The 26,273-nt window shown below is 37.7% G+C and overlaps 1 protein-coding gene across 1 annotated transcript in view; it reads right to left on the bottom strand.

The window, feature by feature from the left end:
• The window catches only part of LOC306868182 (homeodomain-interacting protein kinase 3-like), a 38,262-nt gene that overhangs the window by 11,252 nt on the left and 737 nt on the right, over nt 1–26,273 (bottom strand). Inside the window, exons 2-11 of the mRNA XM_079414249.1 lie at nt 22,369–23,584; nt 7,576–7,699; nt 3,893–4,012; nt 3,656–3,742; nt 2,820–3,004; nt 2,565–2,727; nt 2,346–2,469; nt 536–657; nt 272–390; nt 17–178 (exon numbers count right to left, since the gene is read on the bottom strand). Coding sequence (XP_079270375.1) covers nt 17–178; nt 272–390; nt 536–657; nt 2,346–2,469; nt 2,565–2,727; nt 2,820–3,004; nt 3,656–3,742; nt 3,893–4,012; nt 7,576–7,699; nt 22,369–23,582 — 2,420 coding nt within the window. The 5' untranslated portion in view covers nt 23,583–23,584. The remainder of the gene's footprint in view (nt 1–16; nt 179–271; nt 391–535; nt 658–2,345; nt 2,470–2,564; nt 2,728–2,819; nt 3,005–3,655; nt 3,743–3,892; nt 4,013–7,575; nt 7,700–22,368; nt 23,585–26,273) is intronic.

Genomic DNA, 26,273 nt, shown 5'->3' on the forward strand with positions numbered 1-26,273 from the left:
GTAGACTGTTGCCCACCTGTTCTGACTGGGTTTGTTCCTCTTGTTAGATGCAGGCTGAGGCCAGACCACATGAGCAATGCCAATGTTTATAGGCTGATGGGCTGACACAGCCATTTGGTTGGGAACAATAGGCTGGGGCATCACCGAACTGTAATGGCTGCTGTGTGGCCGCACTTTCCTTTAACAGATTAAAAAACAACACATTTTAGGTCACCGAAATGTGGTGGTGTCAGCATATGATCTTTGAGGTGCGGCTCCTTTTTGATCTTACCCCCAGTCTCCTCGCCTCTGCGGTCCAACAACTGTATCGGATGCCAAGCTCGTAGCAGGTGGTGGGACCTGCTGCCAAGCTGGCACCAGGATCTGTGGAGTTCTGTTGGACCAGGGCTGCTGAAAGGTCAAAAAAGGACAATGCTGAACCTTTGTAATGTATCTGGCTTCGAGTTTAATATCGAAACTGGTATGTCAATGTGAATAACAACCCTCGGCTGTTTTCCATAATTTTTCCACACCATCTTGCGAAATGAGGACTTACTTGTGCTATAACTCCTGGTCTCATGGGTAAAGGCTGGATAGCTGGGGCTTGGGTCACCAGAGGAAGAGTGTTCTCCATTCTAACCGAATATCCTGCTGGCTGATTTGGGTTTGAATGGATTCCTGTAGAGTAAAGCAACCAAATTCAGCTCCACAGAGTAGGGCTGTCAAATTGGCTGAAAAACTAAATTCAAATTTTGTACCAAAATATTATCAAAATTTGAATTATATTCAAATTTAAAAAGGCATCATTTCTGTTAGGAGGAAAAAATTTTTTGGCTCCTCTCCTGAGGACACAAGAGGGCGCATCAAGCAAAATATTACCGTACTAATGCATGTTTCTTCAAAGCAATAAAAAAAGAGACTATCTTTGAAAAAAGTGCATAATGTTTAAAATAATGCTTACAAACCATATATAATTACGTTGCTTAAACAATTAGAAACAACAAGCATTGTGTAAATTGTATAGTTTAATAACAAGGACCGAAAACCAAATCACAGAGTAGCCTACTTTTTTCATTTAAAAACATGATGCAGTGGGATGCAGAAAAACAGTTATAAAATCGAGACACGTTTTTTAAAAGTTGAACTTACATTAATTTTACGTGGCTTTCTAAACATGCTGCTCTCTTGTGCAAGACGTGAGTGCAACGGTGATAGATGTCCCTATAGAAAATGCGATCTGTGTTCTGTCTGTATGGCTTGGTTTCAGTTTTGAGGTAAACAACATCATCTCTGCACTGATGCTCTCTTTTTCCGCAATATTTTGAATGAACAACGTAGCATCGCCGCATCCAGTGGGTTCAACTGGATAGGCTAAAAAAAATACATTAAAATGCAACGACACCTACATCATCATTGAGGCTGCCTGACGCACATCTGAAATTCAAATACAGCGTTTTTGCATTCAAATGTGGAATTTTATTTTAAATTCGATGAATATTCGAAATTCTAATTTTTTTGACAGCCCTACCACAGAGTATTATTACATTGTAAATCAATAGTAATATTCAATTCAAATTATGGCTACAAGATTAATTGAAATAAATTCTAAATTTGCAATATGGATACGTCACTTTTAACATGCATTTAAGAATGCATCATTCAATTTTATAAACTGGCTGTTGTCCACAAAAGAGAAGCTTTGAGATCTCCCTACGGTTTCCACTATTATAAAAGCTTGATGGTTGTACTGTAAAATAAAACTATTATATTAGTATAATTTTCTTAAATACTGTAATGAAGTCATTGTTCATTTTATTTTAGCGATAATAATAATAACATAGTAAATTAATATTTAATTTTACAGTACAATTAACATGATCATAATCATCATGTTATAATCATATTGATTCTTCTTTAATCATATAAGCATTTATAAACCGGCTGTTGTCAACAAAAGAGGAGCTTTAAGATCTTTAAGGTTTAATGTTTGAAAATAAAGCCAGCCATAAATATTAGTACTGTAAAATTACTAAAAAGTATTATTTCTTATTTTTTAAATATTTTAATTTAGTAGTAACAGTAGTAACGATAACAACAATTATTTTTACAGGAAAAATATTATTAGCATAATCATGATTATTTTATAAATCATATTGATTTAAATGGTTAAAAAAAAGTTAGGCCAAATTGTGCAACCCTACAAAGTACAACAGTTTTTTGTTTTTGTTTTTTAATCACATTTTAAAATCACAATCACTGGATTTTTAGAAACAATCACGTCTTAGGACAAATTGTGCAGCCCTAAAATGAAGTGCTACAAACTTTTTTTTTTTTTAAATCACATTTTACGATGTGCTTTCTACTACCTTGAAGAGCAGGAGGGCATAGAATGAGTGCCTGCTGAAAGGACTCGTTACACCCAAACTGGGCGCTTCCAGTCTGGATGGGAATTCCTGGACGCACCACAGGTGGAGCAGACGGCGCCAGGGTCTAAAGCGGAAAGGTAAATAGATCAACTATCAGGAACAATCTGTCGTTTTCTTGCTTGCACTTAAACCAAGTCTTTTCAGAGTGTGCACTTTTACCTGAGAGTGGACAGATGGCATTTTGTTGAAGGCGACAGTGATATTTGGAGCACTTGGAAGCGTCACAGGCTTCATAAGTGGGGGTGCTTTGTTGCGGTTGAGAGTATCATACATGCTGGTTCTTAAGTGACACACGTCCATGATGTGGAAACAAGACTGGACACTGTTGGAGACACATTCCTTGAGAACAACCACACATAATAGAAAAAACTGTCAATGAAACTGGCAGTAAAAAAAAATAAAATCTGGACATACTGGTTGCAATGGGGGAAATCCATCAGGTGCTGCATAGTGACAAAAGGGTGGGTAAGTGCATCTGAGGGGGCGATTCTCTGATCGGCATCAATCATCAGCATCATCTTCAGCAGGTCCACGAATTCTCTCCTGTCAGCTTTCTCTGCCAACTGGTCACAGCCCTCCATGTTGAGGATTAGATTCACCTGATAATACAAATAAATAAAATAAAATAGTATATAAAACAACAGCATATAATTCATTATTTTATATTTATGTTCATTAAATTATTGTAAACAAATCATCAATATTATTATCAATAGAAATTACATCTAATAAAAGTGACATTAATAATATTAACTAAAATATATAATTTAATCATAATATTAATATTTTTATATAAGTGTTGTTAATATTATAACCATAATATATAGCATTAATAACAACAATTATTATTATGGTTTTTATTATTATTATTTTAAATATAGCATATTTATAAAACATTCATATAATAAAACATTAATTATTTTATATATACATACAATATAATACAATATTGTAATTCCAATATAATTACAGTATTGTATATAAATTATTATAATTAAATTAATATTTATAACAACAACATTAACAAATATCAACTAAAATATAATATAATCATATATTATTTATAATTAGAATCATTATTATTCTAAGTGTTGTTAATATTATTACTGTATATTTCTATTATTAATCATAACATAGTATTATTATATTATTAACAACAGTTACTACTACTAATAATAATAATAACAATCTTCGATTTCTCAATTTTTCTTCTCATGATGTATAACAAGCATTTGCAAGCAAAAACGTACATGTCCAATGTCATCTAGACAGCTGAAAATGTACTTCCTCGCCTCCTTTGACTTCAGTCCCGTTTCTGTCTCATGTTCTTCAGTCGTCTGCAGAAACAAGAAGCGCGTTTGAAGTCATTACATAAGAACTTTACATCAAAAATGTAATGCTTATCAGACGTTAACTCGATCCAGAGAGCTATGCTGTAAATTTATGACAGCAATGTCTGGTTAAGTGGACGATAAACGGCCCCTTGCCTTCAGTCTCCAGGTGGAGTACGGTGAATTGGACTCCTTGCGGAAGAATCGGGCCGTCTTCGCCCCGATGTTCAGAAGCTGCTCTCCGGGCAACCCTTGAGTTTGAGAGATGTAACGAATCTGCGGAGACATTTATAGCATTAGTGGATCTCAACATTGTCGTTTCTGATAAGTAAAGCTAAATCCATCTCGACGTACTTGAAAAGAAATCGATTCACAAAGAATAACAACATGGAAACACGCGTATGGTTCTTTTCCACTATTCCAAGAGGAAGTAATATGAGATAAGACTGGTCTAGAATAGGCAGGTCCATAAAAGTGGTATGCAACAGGGAACTGTGCCAAAATACCAACGCACCGTTCAGAAAGGTATTTTGTCTTGACAAGTATATTCGTACCATAGGCCTAGTGCTTACTAAAGATTGGCATCAAATATTAAATGGACGTCACCTGTGATTGTGCATCTTCAGGAAGGAAAAAATGATATCAAATCAACATGAATCAGCAAAAACCGCACAACAAGAGACAAAAATAAGCCAAAATAACTTCAGTTGTTATTTCAAGCTCTGAGTAGCGTTTCATGATGGAAAGCTCTGTTTCACTCTTAATACAAAGCGCAGTATGGGGTCTACTGCTACTCAAGGCTTTGTTAAGATGCCAAGTCAAGATGTTGGCCACTCTTTCTGCCCACAACAGATGTCAATCCTCTCACACCAAAAAGGCAAGCCAACATTGAGAAATGCGTTCTTTACCATTTGGCTGATGTTTTTATCCAGATCGATTTATAGTACACCTCATTACACATTACATGGACTGCTTCTATAAAGCAACTTAGGTTTAAGTGACTCACTCAAGGGCACAGCTGACCTTAGTCAGGAAATGCTGCTTTTACTTTGAAGTGAATGACAGGGTCAGAAATGAACCATGGATCAGGGCAAATGCCACTGGAAGTAACTTTCAAATTTAAAATGATCCTGAAAGTGATAAACGCTCTATAAATGTACGATGTGGATGAAAAAAAATGGCCCCCATAGTGCATTTCAATGGGATTTTTATATGCCATCTAACATTTAATACATTTCCTGTTCTACACTTAAAACAGGGGTATCAGGCTAGCATCTCTAAACTGTTCATATCTGACCTGTAGCTGTCAATTTAGACTAGTATTTGCTTTCGAACACTAAACAGAAATCTGAATAGAAAGTTTACAAAAAAAAAAAAAGTACTGTACCATGATACATTATCATTCAAAAGTGTGGGTTACTTAAGAAATTAAGATCATATATATATATAAAAAAAAAAAATAATTTATATTATATATATATATATATATATATATATCAAATATTAATGGCATTTTAATGCATTTTAAATATTTATATAGTTTCCACAAAAATAATAAGCAACACAACAGTTTTCAACACTGATGATAATAAAAAAAAAAATTCTTGAGCAGCAAATCAGCATATTAGAATGATTTCTGAAGGATCATGTGACTCCTGGAGTAATGTTGAAAATTCAGCTTGGCGTCACAGGAATAAATTACATTAAAACATTAAAATAGAAAACAGTGTCGTCGTTATAAGAAAAAATAATAAAACTGTCCCTAAAAATCAATTCCAGGGACAAATATTGCCCTCGGTATCATTATTTAATCAACAAACGCTGAAAACACATTTCCAGAAATGACTAATGACCTTAAAAGAGCCTGGTTTTTCATTTGATTAGATTTCAATAATGTGTCTAACTCGACCTGGGTTCGTAGTAACAGGTTATCACCTCAGATCTTTAACTATTACGCCACCTTATCCCTTAAATTAAAAACAAAAAAGCAACTGCTTTAGTGTTGTTGTGATTTGTTTGCCATAGCATCCTTTTATAAATAACTGCAATGACTTCATAACGCAAATAACATGACAAAAGGCATTAAACAGTGTTTGGTTAACTGCAGCGCTGTCTTTTTAGGAAAGGCAGGAGCAGTTCAACTCCATCAATGCATGAGTCTGTAAAAACACCATTGTTCTTGTTGCCTTGGCAAACCGAGTATTACTGGTCAGTGAACCGACGTTCGCCTTCAAGCGTGCATCTGTTGCTTCTCAGAAAGACTGTGTCATAGTGGGCCTCTACCAGTGAAAACACAAGCCACCACAAAGCCCTCTTTGGCTGCTTGCTCTCATTCCTCTCCGTCTCTTCCTCTCTCGACAATGACGCCACCTCTCCTTTTACAAGTGCTGAGGCTCAAGACGGCCGTGTTAAACAAGCAGTGTTTATGGCATCTTAGGGGTGTTATAGTGACATGATCGGGTTGCCAAAGCGCAGCACAAACACAGAGCATGCTGAAGTGAGAACAGGCTGAGAGTGCAGAGAGAGGGTGTGTGTGTGTGTGTGAGTGGGGCTTTCGGTTATAAATACATTCTGCTGTGTGGAGTGGAACTGGACTCATTGCTGGCACGGACAGGCAGCTCGGGGGTTTGTGGTCAGCAAACCTAAACCACCCTATTCTTACACAGCCAGCTAGTTTTGCTACTGTCATAAGCGCCATTTACGCCACCTCAGACATCTGGTTTATCGGCAGCACTGGTCCATGACGGTAAACGCGCTCACACGTTTTTAATCTGTGTGAGTCATCTTTCATGTTATCTGAAGATATTTGTACTGAAGTATTGAGCTGACAAACCTAATAAATAAATAAAACTAGTGCATAATCTGCTATCTATTTTTTGTATATTACGCAATTTTTGTGACATTTAAAAAAAAAGTTAAATACCACGCTATACTCTTACTGATGGCTGAAAATACTACCCAGATTGTTTAATAAAAATGTGCATTTAAATTAGTGTAAATTCACAGAGTTATCTACATGCACCAAGATTCACAATGTATTCCAAGTATTATATTAGATTCTATTTTATTACATATTATATTATTTCCTTACAATAATTTTATTTTATTACATAGCAATGAACAAAATGACATTGTTAGGGTAAGTCAAGGATGATCTACTATTATATTTTATTTATTTTATTTTTAATAGGATAAGCCCAGGCTGATTTGTAAAAAATAAATAAATAATTAAATGAATAATTAAAAATGAAATTTAATGAAATTTTGGGCTTACCCTATTAATATTATTTTTTGACCGATTTATTTATTTGGCTGAGATCCAGCATGATCTAAAAAAAATACAATAAAAACATAAATAATAATAATAATAAAATTTAAAAAAAAAAACGTTTCATTTTGGGGTTCATTGCATTTTGGGATATACATTATATACATTTTTTTTCTCTTCACAAATTTTTATTATACTTTAGTTATTTTTGTTGGTGCTTCCTAGAGCAGTCCAAAATCCATTATTGGTCAAACTCTAACTTTTTTGCGACTGAAGCTTTGCGACACGACTTAAGATGCTGAATTCAAGTTAAAAATAGTCTCTTTTAAAAACAAGTCACAAGACGCCTGCATCCTGTTTTATTACACAGGCACCCACCAACTCATAGATTGTGAAAATGTAGTTTTGCACAAGCCTGCTGCTACCAACTGCGTCAATTTTATTTTTTTTTTGAGAAGAAACTTAAATCACAAAGACAAAGCAAATATCGTCATCCTCCAAAATGCCGCCCATTAGCGTCGCCTGGACGCAACAAAGTGGGTCATTATCCGAGATCACTGGCTGATCTTACCTGGTCATACTCCAGCGCTCCTGGATAAAGCGGCCAGCCCAAGAAGAGCTCAGCGATGACGCAGCCCAGTGACCACATGTCTATGGCCTCACAGAAGGGTAAGCCAAGGATGATCTCTGGAGCCCTGGAAGACATTATCAGGAAAGGATGAGAATTAATGGAGTGGTTACCTTGACAACAAGCTGTTGATTGAAAAGCAGTAAGACACTTCATTACGAAAGCTCTGGAGAAGGACGAACAAGCGTTTGTTTGGATGAGCAAACACTACAATATGAATTGAAAAAATCATTGATAATATCAAGATGATTTATACACATCTAATGTTAAAGGGCACCTATTATGCCCCTTTTTACAAGATGTAATACAAGTCTCAGGTACACATTCCCCAGAATGTGACTGAAGTTCCAGCTCAAAATACTTCCCCAGTCATTATATAATTTTTCAAATGCCCATTTTGAGTGTAAATGGAAACACCGTTTTCGTCCATGTCTCTTTAAATGCAAATTAGCAACTGCTCCCCACCCCCTTTTCCAGAATAGAGCTATGCTTTTACAGCTCGCAGCTCAGATACTCTGCCAAAAAACAGTACAGTAGCGTAATGCAGTACAGAAATCAATAAATCCACTGCTCTCTTGTCTCCTCTGAGGCTGGGAGTGTTCTATGTTATCGTTAGTGCAGCCAACGACAGAACAGTTAGCATGCTTTGATTGAACTTTCACCATTGCGTTAGAACTGGTACACCATTGTCACTTGCGAAAACTCAATGGTGGTGCTGTAGATGGAAACTTGCAGATTAAGGGGCGGTAATATAATAAAATAAGTTCCCTTTCTTCGTCACGGGGGGTGGGTGAACTCTGACGGGCTAATTTTTTCCACACGCTTGCAGAGGAACAGCTTACCAAAAAAAGAAAGAAAAAAAATTACTGGGTTGTTCTTTTCCACATTTTCTGGGTTGGTAGATGCACCGGATACCAGATTATAGCACTTAAACACGGAAAAAGTCAGTTTTTCGTGATGTTTCACCTTGAAACATACGATTTTGGCACACAGTAGGTCGGGTTTGAGAAACCAGAGTAAGACTCTTACTCTCGCTTTGCATCCATATTGATATGAACCGGAGCCTAATGACACAACATTCCTGGTCTGATGCAGCGCGAGTCTGCTGTTGGATCTGGGCTTTGACGTCAACGGGCCCATACACATCTGCTACCGTGACAACCGGAGGGAAAATGCTGGCTGCCTAGCGACAGATGAGGACGGATCTAAACACCAAAAGTGGGTGATGACAGAGGAGGAGTCTGATGACACACAATTAACCCTGGTCAGCATTAATAATCAACTACAGAGCAAACTCCTCAGGCACTAACGCTCTGTTGTATGTCCGAGCTTGTCATATGTAGCACCTAATGTATACACATTATTGATACCAGAGCTATTGATACCAGAATATCAAGCCAGGTCACTAGTAAGCGGCTGTAACTACCAACAGTACCTTACTTATGCTGTAACAAAAGCTGCTGTGAATAATTCACTAATGGCTTGGCTATGTGACACTGCCTTTTAAATTCAGGGCTTTGAAATTAAGTTACAGGTTTTTCTTTATTGCATTTCTTGTCTACCTAGTCAAAGGTGTTGCAGCAGCAAATGCTGTAATTCATTTTAAGCTGCTCAAACCATTATTTGGACACACAGAATGACGCATTATAATAGAAGTCATCACGGAGTCAGTCAAACACAAAAGTGCTGGGATGGTCTACACGGTGCAGTGCTAGGTGTGTTTGTGCAGCTACAAGTGGATGGGACTGCTTTACAGTATTTAAATGCAAAAGCAAAGAACAAAATGCAATAATCCTGTAAGGTTTTGGATGTGAAGCAAAATTCAATTGTTTACAGTTGAAAAAAAATTTAAAAGATGAAGTATCTTTCATGTGTTTTACTGAAACATTGAAAAAAAAAGTATATCTATTTTTTTCTTCTTATGAAGAAAGGAAATTGCAGAATGGGTTTAAACATAGCAAAAAAAAAAAAACTGTTTGTTTTGTGGATAGAGCAAAAACTACTACAAATTCATATTGAATATACTTTTTTACTAAATTAGCCAAACTTTTAAAACAAATCAGCATGGTTCACGTACAGACCCATTTTTTTTCATTAAATGTCCCGCAAAAACATTTATATCATAATATATAGTGAATATGCCATAACATAACATAAAACATAAGAGCACAGTTAAGAACTCTACAGACAGTTGTTGTTTTCACATAACTACTACCGTTTCAAGTTCTGTGGTTATTAAAACTGTGGCACGAGAGGTTATTTTCTGCCCTGGTAACAGTATGGCTTAACTGACAGTACAAACATGAGTACGTTTTGGCACAGTGACAGAACAAAAGGAGTGCTCTATATTCTGTACAGGATCTTACAGACTAAACCCCAATAAACCTCCAGCATAGCGATGGGAAAACAGACTAAATCCAAAGCCTAACATAAGTTCGCTCTGGCTGCACAGAGAAATTCAATAGCAAGGGGCATTGAAGGACGAGAGGCTATTAGGCCAGTCCCTAAACACTAACATGTTAATTTTGCATACTGCCAAATTATATTGTAACCGCAATTGATTTCCCGCTCGAAAAATGTATTCAGGTTTAAGAATGCTATTTACATCATTGTGGTTTTGCAAATCTTAGAAGAAAAAATTCCCATGAGCCCACAGTCAGCAGGAAGTCGCATTTCAGGTAAAAGAATCAGGGGAAGTTACAGAAATCAGGTCAAAAAGAATGATGACATAACACGGCAGGTCTGGACTTCCCAACTCAAACAAAGAGAGTTACTGTTAAAACTACTTAGAAACAGCATTTTCACCCGTGTTATGTTTGCTTGAGTCTAGGCCAGACTTCAAATGTTCAAGCCTTTTCCCCTAGAGCAAGATTAGATTTCATAATGCGTATTTCAGTGCAAAGCTCATTTTGTGAACAACAGTCAAGAACAGCGTGGACTAAAAACTAACAAACAGTGTGATGTTTTTCTCGTTATTTAGAATTTCACACAACTACACAAATACAAATATTTGAGAACATGAGTTATTGAGTAAAAATGTCGAGATGGTGATATGTTATTTCATTAAATACAAACGTCCCTGGCAACACGATAATGATGATAAATGCCTACTACGATGTGCTCAATTCTAGAAAATCATTTTCATTTTAGTGAAAGACGACACCTACTGTTGCGATAGTCATGATTCTGATGGATATAGGGTTATTTTGGAAGGAATACAGATTTAATAGTCCTAATTTCTCCAACAATCAGATTTGTTTTGGACCAGCCAACAATATTATAAGGTAAGATTTCGATATTTGGGTAGACATGATAAACCGGTAGAGATTTAGGACTGTCATCTCTATCGCGGTTACACGCTGACATGACGCTGGCGGTGTCATAAGAGCAGGGGAGTATTGAACGGAGTTATTATTGCTGCTTTAACGGTTAAATACTAGTGTTGGACGATGTGCTCAAATTTCATATCCTATCGTCAGCCTGGGAGATCGCCAATACACGATATTATCATGTTATTTATTTATACTAGTTATATCATAAGTTACCTAGGTGTGGACTACTTTCAGGCGCTGCGTAATATTGCGCCTGCACTGCACCCATGGTACGGCAGCAAAGTTCCTTGATTATTACGCTGGAATGAGAGTATAGTTCCTAGCCATATCGGCCTAGAAAATCGCAACTTTTCATTTTCCGTCAGTCTTAAGGTCTCTGCACACTGAGTCCGAAATTTTCGCATGCGTTTTTTTGCATTCGCAATCTTAAAAATTTGTCACGCACAGAGACCTTGCACACTGAGTCCGATGCGTTTTAATTAATCCGTTGCGAAAAATTCGCAAAACTATACAAAATGTCTTCAAGCAGTGAGGATGATTTTGTTCTCCTCTCTCTTTTTAAAAAAAGAAAAAGAAAAAAGGAAATATTGGGTCCATCCAATCCTTAGATTGTGCAGAGAGGAAGGAGAGTTCCACCTCCTTATCAAAGAGCTGCGGGATTATCCCGAGAGATTCAAAGTTTATTTCAGGATGTCAGTGCCTCAGTTTGATACTTTGCTAGCGATCCCAGGTGAAAAACAAGTACACTTCCATAATGCACTTAAAGTACACTTGAGTGTACTAGTGTATGAAAGATGGGTTCAAGTGTACTACAAGTGGTAGCTAAATACATTTTTTAAATACAAAGATAGTATGTTAAAAGTACATTTTAGTACATATTCATGGTGTCTCAAAATAGCACAGTTGAGTACACTTAGATGATCTTAAGTTTATCTTAAGGAGTACTAAAGGATCATTTTTAGTGTATTAATTACAAAATTAGTGCGCGAAAATAGAGCACTTTAAGTACATTATGGAAGTGCACTTGTTTTTCACCTGGGTGAATCCACATATTAAAAAGACGACCACCAATTTCCGTGAACCATTTTATCCTGAACAGAGACTTTCTGAGGTATGGATACACACACACCGAACTGCGGCATCGGAAAGGCGCGCGCCAGGCATAAAAAAATAGGCTACAGCAGTTCTTTATATTCTGTATCTTTGTATTCTGCAATTTGTTTGTCATAAAGTGCTCTGTGCTGCAAGACGAAGTGTATTAATTTGTCTGACACTATTTTGTACGGTGGCTCTGAATTGTCAAAACACCTTCTCATAGCATCTCAAAATGCTTTATACGATGTGAAAAACGCAAAAAAAAAAATCGAACCCGATTCGAATTTTTTTTTGACGGAAAATTTCGGAGGCAGTGTGCAAACGTGATTGACAAAACTTGAGGTTGTATTTATTTTTCAATGTGCAAAAATTTCAGACAAAAAATTCGGACTCAGTGTGCAATGGCCTTTAGTGCACGATTGTAACGACAGAAGAGTCAAGTTTTAAATAGGAAAATTATCGAAACTCTTTGGTCATTTTTGAGCGCGGTGCTAATGGTCTAATCCGATTCAATGATCTATGCTAAGATAAAAGTGCTACCGCCAGACCCGGAGATTGGCTGAATGGATTCAAAAACGGTAAAACTCAACTGTTTATCTCTTGGGGAGTTGTAAAATGAGCCTATTTTCAAAAAAAGTGGAGTGTTCCTTTAAAGCAAAAATACTGTGATATGTATCGCTACCGTGAAACAAAATATATAAGATTTTGTTCATATCTTCCACCCCTAAGATGAAAACAACAGCAACATGACAATATTCACCATTACTGCATCAACTTTACCAAAAGTGTTTTCAAAGGAAGGTATTGTGTATCCATTGTTCTCTGTCGTGCAACCTGATTCCACCAAGATCATATTTTAAAGACCAAAAGAAAGACTAAAAGGTGGAATTTACTAGCAGTGCTAATGGTAGCCACATGCTAGAAGGCCATTTTCTGAGTGAGAACGAACCAACAAGTCAGTGTTTGTCAAGCAAAGCCATGCTAAATTTGAACCCCTGTCCAGCATCAGTTATTTCCTGTGAGGTCGGCGGGATGGGAAGGAGGGGGGTCCGAGTCAACTGGTTCAAGCTGCAGCCGGAAAGCCTAGAGCGGCCGCAGTCTAAAGCGGCTACTGGGACGGCGAGCCCTGACCACACAATAACCTCTCTGAAGGCCAACGGAGCTCTGCAGCTGTTCAGAAAACAAGCATAAGGCACGTCGTCTAGAAAGCGCCACGATCAGGAAGGGATTTCAGGCGGAGGATGTTAAAAAAATAAAAAAGTCGGCGGAACGTGAGATTAGGGAGATCAGCTATGTCAAAACCGCTGTCAACAGTCTCTCACTGCAAACAGGCAGCATGCGAGGGTGTGGGAGTTTCAGAAATCCACCCCCAGAGTTTTAAACATCTTGTGTTGCTCACAAAAGGGGCGAGGACATTATACTCTCTCTGGCATGCAGTCAACCGCCTGGAGAGAGCCGAATATGAACACGTAGCCACAGATGATGATCCACACGCGCCTGCCAGGAGCGTAACAGTGTTAAAGCCTTTCATTAACAGCGGCTTCTGTGAACAAGAATGAGAAGACATGGGTCACTGGGTTTTTTCTGCCCCTCCTGCTTAGTCCAGTCAGAGAGCGCTCTGTAAACAAATCCCACCCAAACACTGCTTATCTAATCTCCTACTGCAGAGAGCAGTTATTCGGACTTCCCCTACAAGTCATCCAAAACTTTTCCGTGAGGACCACAGTTCCTACATATATCACGGGGGTTTGGGAAATCTGAAAGGAAATTTAGGTTGAGTAACACAACCTGAGCTGTTAAGACATCCTGTAGCGTACTGGACTTATAATAACATGCAAAATAACATGAAACGCAATTGTCAGCTGCAAATCTGTCAGGCAACACCTCTGACACCCCTTTTTCAGATCTGTCAGACAACACCCACAATTCGTTTGCTAGTTTTAGGAGAACAAGTCCTGAAGAAGTGCTAGCTACACTCTTATTGACATCTACAGTTCCATTAAGAACCTCAAACATCAACAGAACCTTTTGATTGCATAGAAGGTTCTTTTATAGTGGAAAAAAGGTTATTTAGATTAGCGAACAGTTCTTTATACTGTTTAATGACAGGTTCTTTAGGAAATCAAAAATGGTTCTTCTATGGTATCACTGTAAAAAAAAAAACTTTTGGAACATTTATTTTTATGAGTGCATCATCATTTTCTAGCATGAAGCAAGTCCCTTAATTCCCATTTCCAGCCATAACACAGTCATGTGTTGCAAAACATACAGACAAGCTAATGTTTTTCCCCGGGTAACGCCCAAAGGGTACAACATAACACTCAGCTAAAGCCTGGCTCGTGTGCCGTCCCGTATTTCTAGAAGCGGAGCGTACAATGAAAACACATTGGCTAGAAAATCACATTCTGTGGGACCTCTCAAGCGGAGCTATTCAAGAAGAGAGTTTAGGGTTTATAGCACCAACCAATCCTTTTTTTCTTTTTTAATGGAAGCTAGGCATTCCTGAGGTGACAGCAAAACAGATTCCCAATAAAAAATAATAATTAAATCAAAATATATGTTATGTTAATAAAGCTTTAACAGCATCTCAATAATATGAATATAACAAGTGATTCAGGTAGATAGACCAATTATTTTGCCAGGTAAACAAACCAAGTTCTTAAAAACAATAAAAAAAAAAAAAAAAAATTAAGCTCAGTTTTTCAAGCTCTTTAGAGACGGAAGTGTTGTTTGTATGGAGCGTTATGAGGCAGAGGCAGCAGAGCAATAAACAAAGCCTTTTCAACACTGCATCATTTCAGTTTCCGTCGGAAATGCTGAGAAATGCAGACAGTCTGGCCGGCTTCAATGGAATCAATGTACATTAGACGGAGCTGAAAATAATCCTCTATAAAGGCCTGATGATCTCAGGAAGCAACAGCATGAACAGCTATATTATTAGGTATTGATTTGGTTTAGATGTTCATGAGAAGACTGAGGTAATGAGTGAAGCTGCATTAAAGGCTTCTAACTGCTTAACATCTGATTTGGCTGACAATCTGTAGTTTTTTGTATTCTTTCCTGATTCCAGTGCAACTTTAACTTTGTGTTAAACCGAGTGCTGCACTCTTGGTTAACAGTTGAGAGCATTTTCAAATTAGTCAATTTTCAAGAGAATGTGCAATGAACAACACGTTTGTAGAATTTTACAAATCCACAGAACTTTGTGGAATTCTGCAGGCACAGATTCAGCATGTTCTTTTAGCTTACTCCTATTGAAAAAAAACCTTTCATGTCAAGGTTTTGAGTAGGTCTGGATCTAGACGTGACTAAGGTGATATGAGACTGCAATCACATGCATAAAAACTTTTGATGCCGTAAGCTCTGAAGTTTGGGAAGCGAGCCAGGAGCTTCTACAGATGAAATGGGAACCTTATACCAGATGGCATGTAAAACAAACTCCAGGTTCCAAGGAAGGTATAGGGCTTCACACCTGTAACCTACCCTGTCCCAATTCAAAATGTTGAACAGCAATGGTAAGCTATTACAGGAAGCAGCGTGCGATCAGGTTTCATCCTCAAGTGGATGATATACAGACCACGACATATCAAGATGATCTGACAAATGGATCAAAGTGCACAAACTGATTCCAGGCTTTTAAAACACAGCTGGCAACCACTACTTATGAACCTTCTCAGTCTGATTTCAATTTCGATTCACCGCTGACCTAAACACAACCAGCAATGGACAATTTGGATGATGCATCACTATTGTGCACACAGCAAAATTGATCCTACATACTAAAGTGATCCTACTGGGAGTGCTTGTCACATGGCTACGCTAAAATCAGTCATGTGAAAGGGACAAGATCAGACCATCAAGTGACTACACATCCTGAATGAACACTAAGGATGAAAACATGGTGCCTCTCATCATGATGGACATGTTAGGATTCAGTAACTACCATTTGTTCAGAGGTCAAATAGCATTCGAAACCTAGTCAGCAAAGCCTGACCCAACCACTAACGCCATGAGGGGATTGTGATGCACGAATGCTGCATCAAAGGGCCTGGAATACACAAATAACTAGATGTGTGCTCTCTTTCCAAGTGCATCATACCACCGAACCCTTCAGGCTGCTCATTAGGAATCCAGGAATCTGGCCAATTAGGTCTTCTTCATCTGAAGCGAGCGCAAGTCCGTTCCAAATGGGGGCCAGGCATTCACATGATCTAAAACACACCGACAGAAAGCAGATGTTCATACTTACGGTCATTCCTAAGGCCGATGATGAACATGGGTCTCGGTCAAGATTTATTATACATATGGAGGCATGAAGACCGTAGTCTTACATGAAAAACAAATCACAACTGCTGCTGCTAGGAATGCTACATTGGCCCACTTATGCTTTTAGATGCTGCGCAGGAGGTTGCACTTAGTTGTGCATTATTTGCGAACCATTAGTCTTGTTTACTGTGAGGCTTCAAGGAAGCTTAGTGGGGAAAACATGCAAAAAAACAAAAAGTGTTGGCATAAGAATAAATGGCTGACATTGGGCAAAGTCAAGGTCTTAAATTTGAACGCACTTTAGCTGAATGATTCACTCCACATCTTCCTGAAGCAAAAACAGATTTATTAAAGCAGAGGAGAGGCCAGTGTAAGGACTTTAAACTTTATGACCAATAACGGAGACGAAAAAAAACAAAAAAACAAAAACAGAAGTGTTGCATAATTCTTATTATGGGCTGGTGGCAAAACCTGTCATTTGGTTTCAATGGGTGTGCCTGCACAGATACGATAGTACCTGCATTTTTAAACAAGGCCAATGTCTTTCACACTTCTCTAGGTATGAAGTAAACTTCTAAGATGCACATTACAGGATATGAAATACCACGGAAATGGCTAAAATTAGGCACAGCAAATCTAGGAAAAACAAGCTGACATTTACAAGCAGTACCAAAATTGTTCCCTTTGCACATAAAAACAGGCCCTAAATTAGCATTCCAAAATTATGCTAATTCAGCAAAGCCAAGGACCCTGAAACCACGTGGAGGGCCTCTCTCACCTGCCCAACTTTAGGGTTTAATAGTGCAGGACTCCAAGTACAGACTGCTGGTTATTTGAACAGCACACACAATCCACTGAGGCCAACCAGACTCGGGTCCCGTCACTCGGCCTTCTGTTAAATGCAAGAGGCTTGTTATGCAACTGCCCTGTGTATATCAGTTTTCCTAGGTTTTAACATTGTTTCCAATGTTCTGATACCATTATCCTTCTGGTGGTTAAATAGCCTGTTTCAATACCTAGAGCTAAATGAGGAAACCTGGAGCTGATTTGAGTAAAATCAATTTTGCAACACTACAAATGTATTTTTGTCACTTAAAGTGGCTTCATCAACTGTATTGGGTCACTTAAAGCAGACTAAAATCAACTTAAGGGCTTTCTCTGCACATCACAAAAGTGCATTGCTTTCTCCAGGTTATGATTTTTGACAATCTCCCATAAACTGTAAGAGGAGGAGGAAAAATTAAGATAACCAGTATATGGAAAATTAATTTTGACATGGAAAGAATGGACATTTAAGTGGCTGCTATTGGATACTTCAAACTACTTTTGAGTTGAGAAGAAAGAATCCTATGAATCAGCCAAACAAAGGCAGCATGGGTGTCACGGAAACAACACGATGAGTCACTTCAGGAGGCCATAAAAAAAAAATCCATGGCACCTAATGACCCTTTCCTGTAGCAACTTGAAACCGAAGCAGGTACCTCACTTTACGTGGAACTCAACACACACTGACCTAAGCAACACAGTGAATTATTAATGGGCCACAGCGGTTATTTTAACAAAGGGCCACTAGTACATTACCAGACTTACAACTAGGGATACCACTATTAACACTTGATATCCTTTTCTGCAGCGTTATCAAGTGGTGATGCACCAAAATTTTGGAAACCAATTTCCAATGTGACCGAACTCTTCAGTTTCAGACAAAATAGTTTTGGAGGGTCAAAACAGTGACTTTAATATAGCACTTCTCTGATGATGCTTTTTTTCCTGCTTATTTCATGCACACAATAGCTGCATTTCAATTATTGATTTGCACAAAACTTGCGATATTTTATAAATGTCAAAAAACTATTGTGAAAATGACAGTTTCCATTAACCAACGTTATGCAACTAAAACTTAATTTTTTCCTCTCGCGATAAGTCACGCTTCTGAATCATGCAGTGGTGCGGCTGGTATAAACAAACATTGGTTTCTTGGAGATTATAGTACATTAAAGTGCCCCATTATGCCATTTTTAAGGTTCCTAATATTGCTTTGGGAGTCTCCTACAATAGGTTTACATGCACGCAAGGTCAAAAAATGCTATTGTTTTCTCAAAATATGCATTTAATATCACCTCATTTTTCAGCGATACGCAAACAATTCGTTTGAAGCAGTTCCAAGAATCAGTCTCTCTAATCCCTTCCTTTCCGTGAGTCTACTCTGCTCTGATTGGTCAGAAGGCCCAGTCTGTTGTGATTGGTCTACCAAGACCACCAACCTATTGCCCATTGCAATAGTTCCATATTCCGAACGCTTGATGGAAAACAAACATCTATTATTAATCATACTTACAGTCTGAGATTCAGTGCAGCCAGCTGGTCCAAATAAACTGGGTACTGAGCATCTTTCTAGAGCAAGCGCTCTGTGAATCCAGTGTTAAACTCCCTGAGATTAGAGAATCAGTCATCAGTACAATTACGTGTTTGTGGGCGGGGTCAAGTTCGCGACCGGCCAACGTAGAGCATGGGAATTATACAAACATGTTACCATGTTATTAGGGGCACTTAAAGAATGATCTGAATTAATTTTACGTACACCAGGTGACCTGTAAATGCTAAAAAACTGTTTCCATTGAAGTTTTGTGAAATATTCTGAATTATGAACACAATCCCACAAAAGACTCAGCAATATATGTATGTTTACAAGCTCATGCACTACAAATCATCCTGCACTGTTCCCCAACCAGCTGCTGACTCAAATGTCTCTCTTTGCACATGTACAGTATTTGTGAAGCATTAGTATAGTTTGTATTTTTTATCCTTTATTCTTTAGTTTGTATAGGGTAAATACTTATATAGTATACTTCTAGTTAAATCTGTCAGTAGGTTAGTTGTGTATAGGTTTATAGTGTTTTTAATCATTGTTGTATGTCTGTATTTATGTAGCACAGTGGTCCTGCAAGGCACGACATTTCGTTCCACTGTATGTCCCCACATGTAACGGAATGACAATAAAGCTCAACTTGAACTTGAACTTGATATTCGTTTTCAAATTGCCTGAAAAACCACCTCATGTGAGCGGAAAAACTTTTGCGATATAGGCTATGGGAGTTTTTGCGAAATGTATGCGTTTCCGCTGGGTGTATTTAGTCCAATTTGAAGGGTAATGGAAACACGGCTTATGTGGATAAGCTACAACAAACATGTCAAAAGCATGGACGCACTAACAAAAATGGACGCACTAACAAAAATGGTTCTTAAGTGTCAAATTTGTTCGGCTGAACTATCACAGTATACAGAAGCATACACAAATAACATTTTTGGTTTCAGTTTTCAGCTAAATGAACACTTAAAAAATCATATTAATATTTTGAAGCATCATTAATATTCAGTGACAAATTTGTCTAATGTCTAAAATACACTGGCATTTTTTCATTAATTTCTACTTGACTGGGGTGAAAATTAAGCTTAAATTATAAACCAAAACAGTTTAATGAGAATGCAAAAATATCCTTTTGTGCTACTGAACTGAAAACATAAGTACTACATCATTGTTGCCTAAATTATTATAAGGTTTCACTCAAAATGTCACTCTTCTATTGATAAAAATGAGAAAATGTTTCACAAACAGACACCAGTTCTAAAACAGTTTGAAATATAAAAACAGCTCTGCTATTTGACAACACCTGCAAAATTTCACTTCCTGACACATGGGTACGTTCTCAACACAGCCTGCTCTAAGTATGAAAAATAAATGCTTGTCATGACAACCTCACATACCACAGCGTCTATGAACACAACGAGATCCGCCCTAAATTTAGGTGAGCCAGATCTGTGCTGGGAACAAGCTATGGATTCTTACGACATCGATCATGCCGACAGAAACAGGGGACAAATGGAAAACAGAAGCACATACTGCCCTTTTCCCCCCACTTTGGGATGCAAACGCTACAGATATAGGCCACAACATGGGGCTTACGAAAAAAAAAGCAACATCTGACATGCAAAGACATAGCCTAATATATGAGAATCCTTCAAATTTGATAACTAAAAATATTAGGTTTAACAAAATACTTGAACACTAATCGAGTTAACCATAAGCACTTGTGTTTGTTTATAGAACAAAATGTGCACTTTATAAGCAAACAGAAGTGGAAGATGTTAACAATGAAGTTAACACTTTATATTACAATGATAATGTTAAAAAACATTACTTGTGACAAATTACTTACGATGGCACACAATGCGCAATTACAAAACACTCAAATTAAGTACATGTTGTTCGTTAAAATTACTCAGTACTTATGTAATGATTTAACATGAACACTATGCAAAGAGTCATGAACAAATTCCAAAAACAAAAGGGAAAAACAAGCGAGAGTGAATGATTATTCATAACCTTCTATAAAAACATCTGTTATCACACTTCGTTTGAGTGCAAAGACAGCACTACCAACAGATACGTTCCTCAGTGCATCTCATTCCCATGCAAAGCGATGCATTCACATGTGCCACCTGCATGGGCCGTGAGTTCATACAGTTGCAGGCTTCAAACTGCGGCTGTGCCAAAGTACAAAGAGTTCAAATGGCCTATTTAAACTAGCGCCTAGTTCCTCTTTATCTTGCTCGCTGATAGCTTCTCCACAAACAGAGCACGTTTGCAGAGACAGACTGTACTCCGCACCGCAATGTCACATTATATTCGAAACGTATTCGTATGCCTTCCAGTGGCAAAAAATTACTTAAAGGGACAGTTCACCCAAAAATAAAAGAATAATTTACTCAACCACACACTGTTCAAAACCTGAGCCATTTTCTTAAGATGTTTTGAAAAGTGCTTTTGTCCACACAGTGAAAGTTATTGAGTTTAATGTTGTCTTGTATCCCACTTACAGACAAAAACAGCTGAAAAAAAATCTTCAAAATGCATATACTACCATTCAAAGGTTTGTGGTCTGTATGATTTTTAGATGTTTTTGAAAGAAGCATTTATTTATTTAAAACGTGTTAATTTAATGAAAAATACAGTAACAACAGTAATTTGTGAAATATTATATAAATATTACATTTTAAAATAATCATTTTCTATCTATTTAAAGTAAACTGTGATGCATTTTCAGCATCATAATTCAAGTCTTCAGTGTCATATCATCCTTCAAAAATCTAATGATGCAAATAATGATAAAAATATTTTTCTAATGTTGCTGCTTAATATTTTTGTGTAAACTGTGATCCATTTTCTTCAGATTCTTTGATGAAAGAAAGCTCAGAAGAACAGTATTCATTTCAAATAGAAATTCTGTGTAACATTATAAATGTCTTTACTGCCATTTTTGATCATTTAATTAATCCTTGCTGAAAAAAAAAAAAAAAAAAAAAATCCAAACTTTTTGAAAGCATAATAATGCATAATGCATTGTGCACTGTGTGTTCTGAAAAAGCAAGAAAGTCCTACATCTTCAGAACAACATGAGTTTTCATTTTTGGCTGAATTATCCATTTACTACAATAGAAACCAAAAGAATGAAAGGAAATTTTGGGGTTAAAAAAATACCAATTAAGTTTGACAGAGAACTTAAAAAACACAAACATCTGGAATGTTCTAATTTAAGTTTCCACGTCCCATGAATCATTTCAGCAAACCACATTCTTCCTTAAGAACTGCCAACCACATAGAGACACAAAGTACAGCCATCATGGACTGAACTGACCCCATTAGAAAAAAAAGCAGATGAGAGGGAACCAAACTGGTCAAAAACTCAGTGCGTCATGGTTTTTATTTTTTTGGAGTTACATAAAGTTAGTATGGGTGTAGCTTCATGGCGGTTACAATGAGAGCTTACCATCAAACTTTAACAAAAGCTATAGACAGAATTACATAATTGTCCCGACAGGAAGTGCGGCTTAAGTAAACCTTCCTCAGTTCAACTTCCTCCAAACGAACACCACAAATTATATCTTTATACTTGCCACAAATTCCAAAATTCTATTTATGCTTAAACACAGATAACCGGTAGTCAGCCTACTAGAGGAAATAAAGAAATAAAGCACAGCTTACCTGTAGTAGCGAGACTGCAGGTACGTCGAACACACAGCTTTGGAGACGTGGCTGGCAGAGCCAAAGTCAATCACTTTCACACGGAAGGGCTGCCTCACGGGATCTACCAGCATAATGTTCTCCGGTTTAAGATCGGCATGGATCAGGCCCAAGCTCTTGAGCTTCTTCAGCGCCATGGCCACCTGTTGCAGAACGGGCCTAATCACCTTCAGCGGCAACGGACTGAACTTGTTCTGCTTGAGGAAGTCGTACAGGTTCTGCTCCAGCATCTCGAACACCAGACAGGTGTGGCTTCTGTGCTGGAAGCACTCGAAAGCCCTCACCAGGTTGTGCTCCTCGGCGTTCTCCCCGCTCAGTCGGGCCAGGATGCTCACCTCGATCTGGCCCTGGCGGGCGTACGACGGGTGGTTCTTCAGTATCTTCACTGCCACGATCTCATTGGTGCCTCGCTTCCAACATTTGACCACCTGACCAAACGTACCACGTCCCAAGAACTCCAACACTTCGTAGGTGTGCTTCATGGAGCACAGCACTTCGTGTTGGACCAACTGATAGTCGCCGTCACCTGTCCCACTCACTGCCCCCGTCCTGGTTGCATTCTGCTCAAGCGGGGCCACACCTACTGCGGTCGTGCTCCCAAGGTTTGTTTGCAACATGGCAGGTAGAGTCGAATGCTCCTCTACTATCTGCATGATGCTCTTGCCGTTCTCAAGCTCCTCCCCTTTGCATTTAAACCCACATCTTTGGGTTCCGTCAAATAAATTCAAACCACCGTTCCTCTCGATTCGCTCCGGCCCTTCTGTAGCACCGCCACTGCTTCTACTACTACTACTACTACTTTGGCTGTTTTGGCCACCGTCTCCACTTTCTTCTTCAACTGCCGCGGCCGCTCTGGAGAAATACTGAAGGTCGCTCTCCGATGCCACACGTTTGTATGGTGAGGAAGCCCTTCCGAGGAGCTCCTGTGGAGCTGTATCAGTCTGTTTCAAGATGTCCCATACGACGCAGGGTTTCTCGCTAGTCAAAGCTTCGATTCTCGATAAAGGTATAATATATGTAGGGTGCGCAATGCCAAGATTCACACCGACCACGTAAGTGCGAGGGATCTTCTCATGGTAAACACAGCTGCTGGGATCGATTTTCTTCGCTCTGCAAAAGGCACTTGTCTGGGGTTGATAAACATGTGGTGGGCAGACCGTAACTTGTGAGTCCATACCTATAAAGGACAGAGGGGAAGAAAAGCGTTAGCCTGTGTTAGTCATTTCACAGATGCTGTTTACATTTTTATACAGTCACAATCATTAAAACAAAACCTTATGCTATTATGAGAGCCTCAAAATAAGCAAGACGGTTTGTTGAATGAATTACACGAAAAACAGAAGCCAAATAAAGAAAATCTCACTGACGCCTGAAGGGAAAATTTATAAAGCTCCAAAAGCATTGTAAGTGTGCCATGGGGATGCACGATTTGGAACAAAAAAAACTAAAAACTGCAAATACAACTGTGATTTATAAAATCCAATTTTTTTAAGAGCTCCATAATTACTGTGCTTGTTTGTAGGGCTTCACAACTATGCCAAACACAACTATAAATACAGATAATAAATAAAATGATGATACAATTATTATTACATAAAAACAATGAATAATACAATAATAATAATAATAATACAAAAAATAATATATTTTACTACAAAATAAAGTAAAATTATAATAATTTATTTTACTGTAAAACTTTCAAATTGCAATACTAATATTCATGTCTTAATTTCTTCATTTTTAAACATTGAACAATTAAATTTATTTTTGCAAAAAGGTTCTTTTTTTCTGGTATCTAAACCTCTCATTAAAAAACCTGCTGAAACGTTTGGCGAGTTGCGTTTCAAATGCATGTGATAAGCAAAGCAACTGCAGAGATTACTTAAATACAGATTGTGTAAAGTAGTAATTCTGAACTGAGACACTAAACACTTATGCGTATAAATTAACACAGTATCCCGGTTCACTCTAATACAGGCACATATATTTGTTTAAATAAATCTCAGCCTTTGCACGTCGATTAATAAGCCAAATAGCGATTCTGATTTTAGTTTTGATTAACTGTTCAGCTCTAGCGTGCAATAAAACCAGTGATATCATATTAGCAGATTCAGACAGACAAGTGACCAATGGGGATTAGCTGTCTTAGTTTCGTGGGAGACAGCCTACTTATGCTGGCACAACATATGGCACAAGTTCAGACACGAGGACAGGTGTGGCTCTTACACACCCACATACTAACTCTCTCACACACTTACCTCTAACACTCTGGCACACTAGGTAGGATTTCATTATGGCAAATATTGAGGTTATAAAACTTAAAAGGGGTGCAATCATGTCACCTTGTTTTATGGGGAATGCACATCTGATGGATTTCACTTCCAGAGCCGTTATAAACGGCCTCATTCATTCACACTACCATACCAAACTCCAGGATTAAATCATGCATTTCAATTACATCTATATTCCTGACTGTGTAAACAACATCTAGGTTTCAAAGGAGAGACTGACTCAACAGCTTTAAAAGGACAGTCCCATCTGGAGGAGTGTTTTGTGTCTGTCCCATAGTAGTGTAATCCCCCAGTAGCAAGGAGGCACCAGCAAAGGTTTTGGGTTACAGGTCTCTCTACTGTTTTCAAACGCCACTGCCTTCTGTTAGAAGCAGGTGGTGACTGACCTTTTCCCATGTCAAGACCTAATGGGGTTAGGCGAGAGATGGCACAGGGAAAACACCTGTTGATACTGCAACTGCTCAGGCTATAAAAGTTTAACGGCAGGAAATGATTGGGAAGTAAACTTTACTGAATTGACAGGCACAAAATTTACCAGTGATAGTAATATCAACGAGGAATTTACAATACTCCCGTTTCATTATGTTGTAATGTGTGTTTTCTTTGGAGTATTCTTTGGCATTTTGACAAGAAATTCCACAATTTGTCCATGATTCTTTTTCAAGTCACATACATTTTACATATAAAATGCACAAAAAATTACAACCCATAAAATGAGGAATAATAATATATCTGAAAACAGGGTTTTCCAGAATTAACACACCTGGTAAAAATAGCCTAATTATTTGAATAATCTATTTCACTATCAAATATACGAGACTAAAACACGTTTTCTATATTTTATAGATATTATAAAATATTTTCTTAATGCAAAGTAACTTAATTAGTAATTAAGTTGAATTTGATTTAAAACTGATAATGAAATAATTACAATATTAATTAATTTCACAAAAAACAAAGTAAACTAAACAAGTAGAAAAACAAAATTTAATGCATTATAAAAATAACAGGTATTTGAATACAGCAATTAAATATTTTGCTATAATATAATGCGATAACAATGAGAATGTTTCATTATGTCGTAATACGTTTTATAAAATTTTTACATAAGGGGGGGGGGGGCTATATTCACTTTCCAGGTCTGGAAATTCCATAATATTTCCATGTTTTCCATGACGGTAGGGACGCTCTGGAACGAACAAAACTTTCCCAGCCGAAAATATACACGAAATAAGCATTATTCTAATAAGGAAAAGTTTAAAACGTCTTTCTGAACAAGCTTCTATAGGAAATGCATGAGAGATTCTATTTCAATGTGTAGACAGGAAATGCAACTTGCATATTACATAAGAGATTTTTAGATACAACTTTTGCTGACTCTTACAAGCATACAGTCAAGTTACAGACGAAAGCAGAAGTCAGCTGCTAACCGATTACCAAACCTGTGCATTTTAGGAGGACTGAGCAACATGTCGCTTGATTATAGTATAAGATCAACAACTGGCGAGTTTCCACGGGAAAAAACAGCTCATTTTAAAACCTACAAATCATATGCTCTGACACTAAGAACGCAAA

This window comes from Barbus barbus (genome assembly GCF_936440315.1).
Source record: "Barbus barbus genome assembly, chromosome: 50".
Taxonomy (NCBI): domain Eukaryota; kingdom Metazoa; phylum Chordata; class Actinopteri; order Cypriniformes; family Cyprinidae; genus Barbus; species Barbus barbus.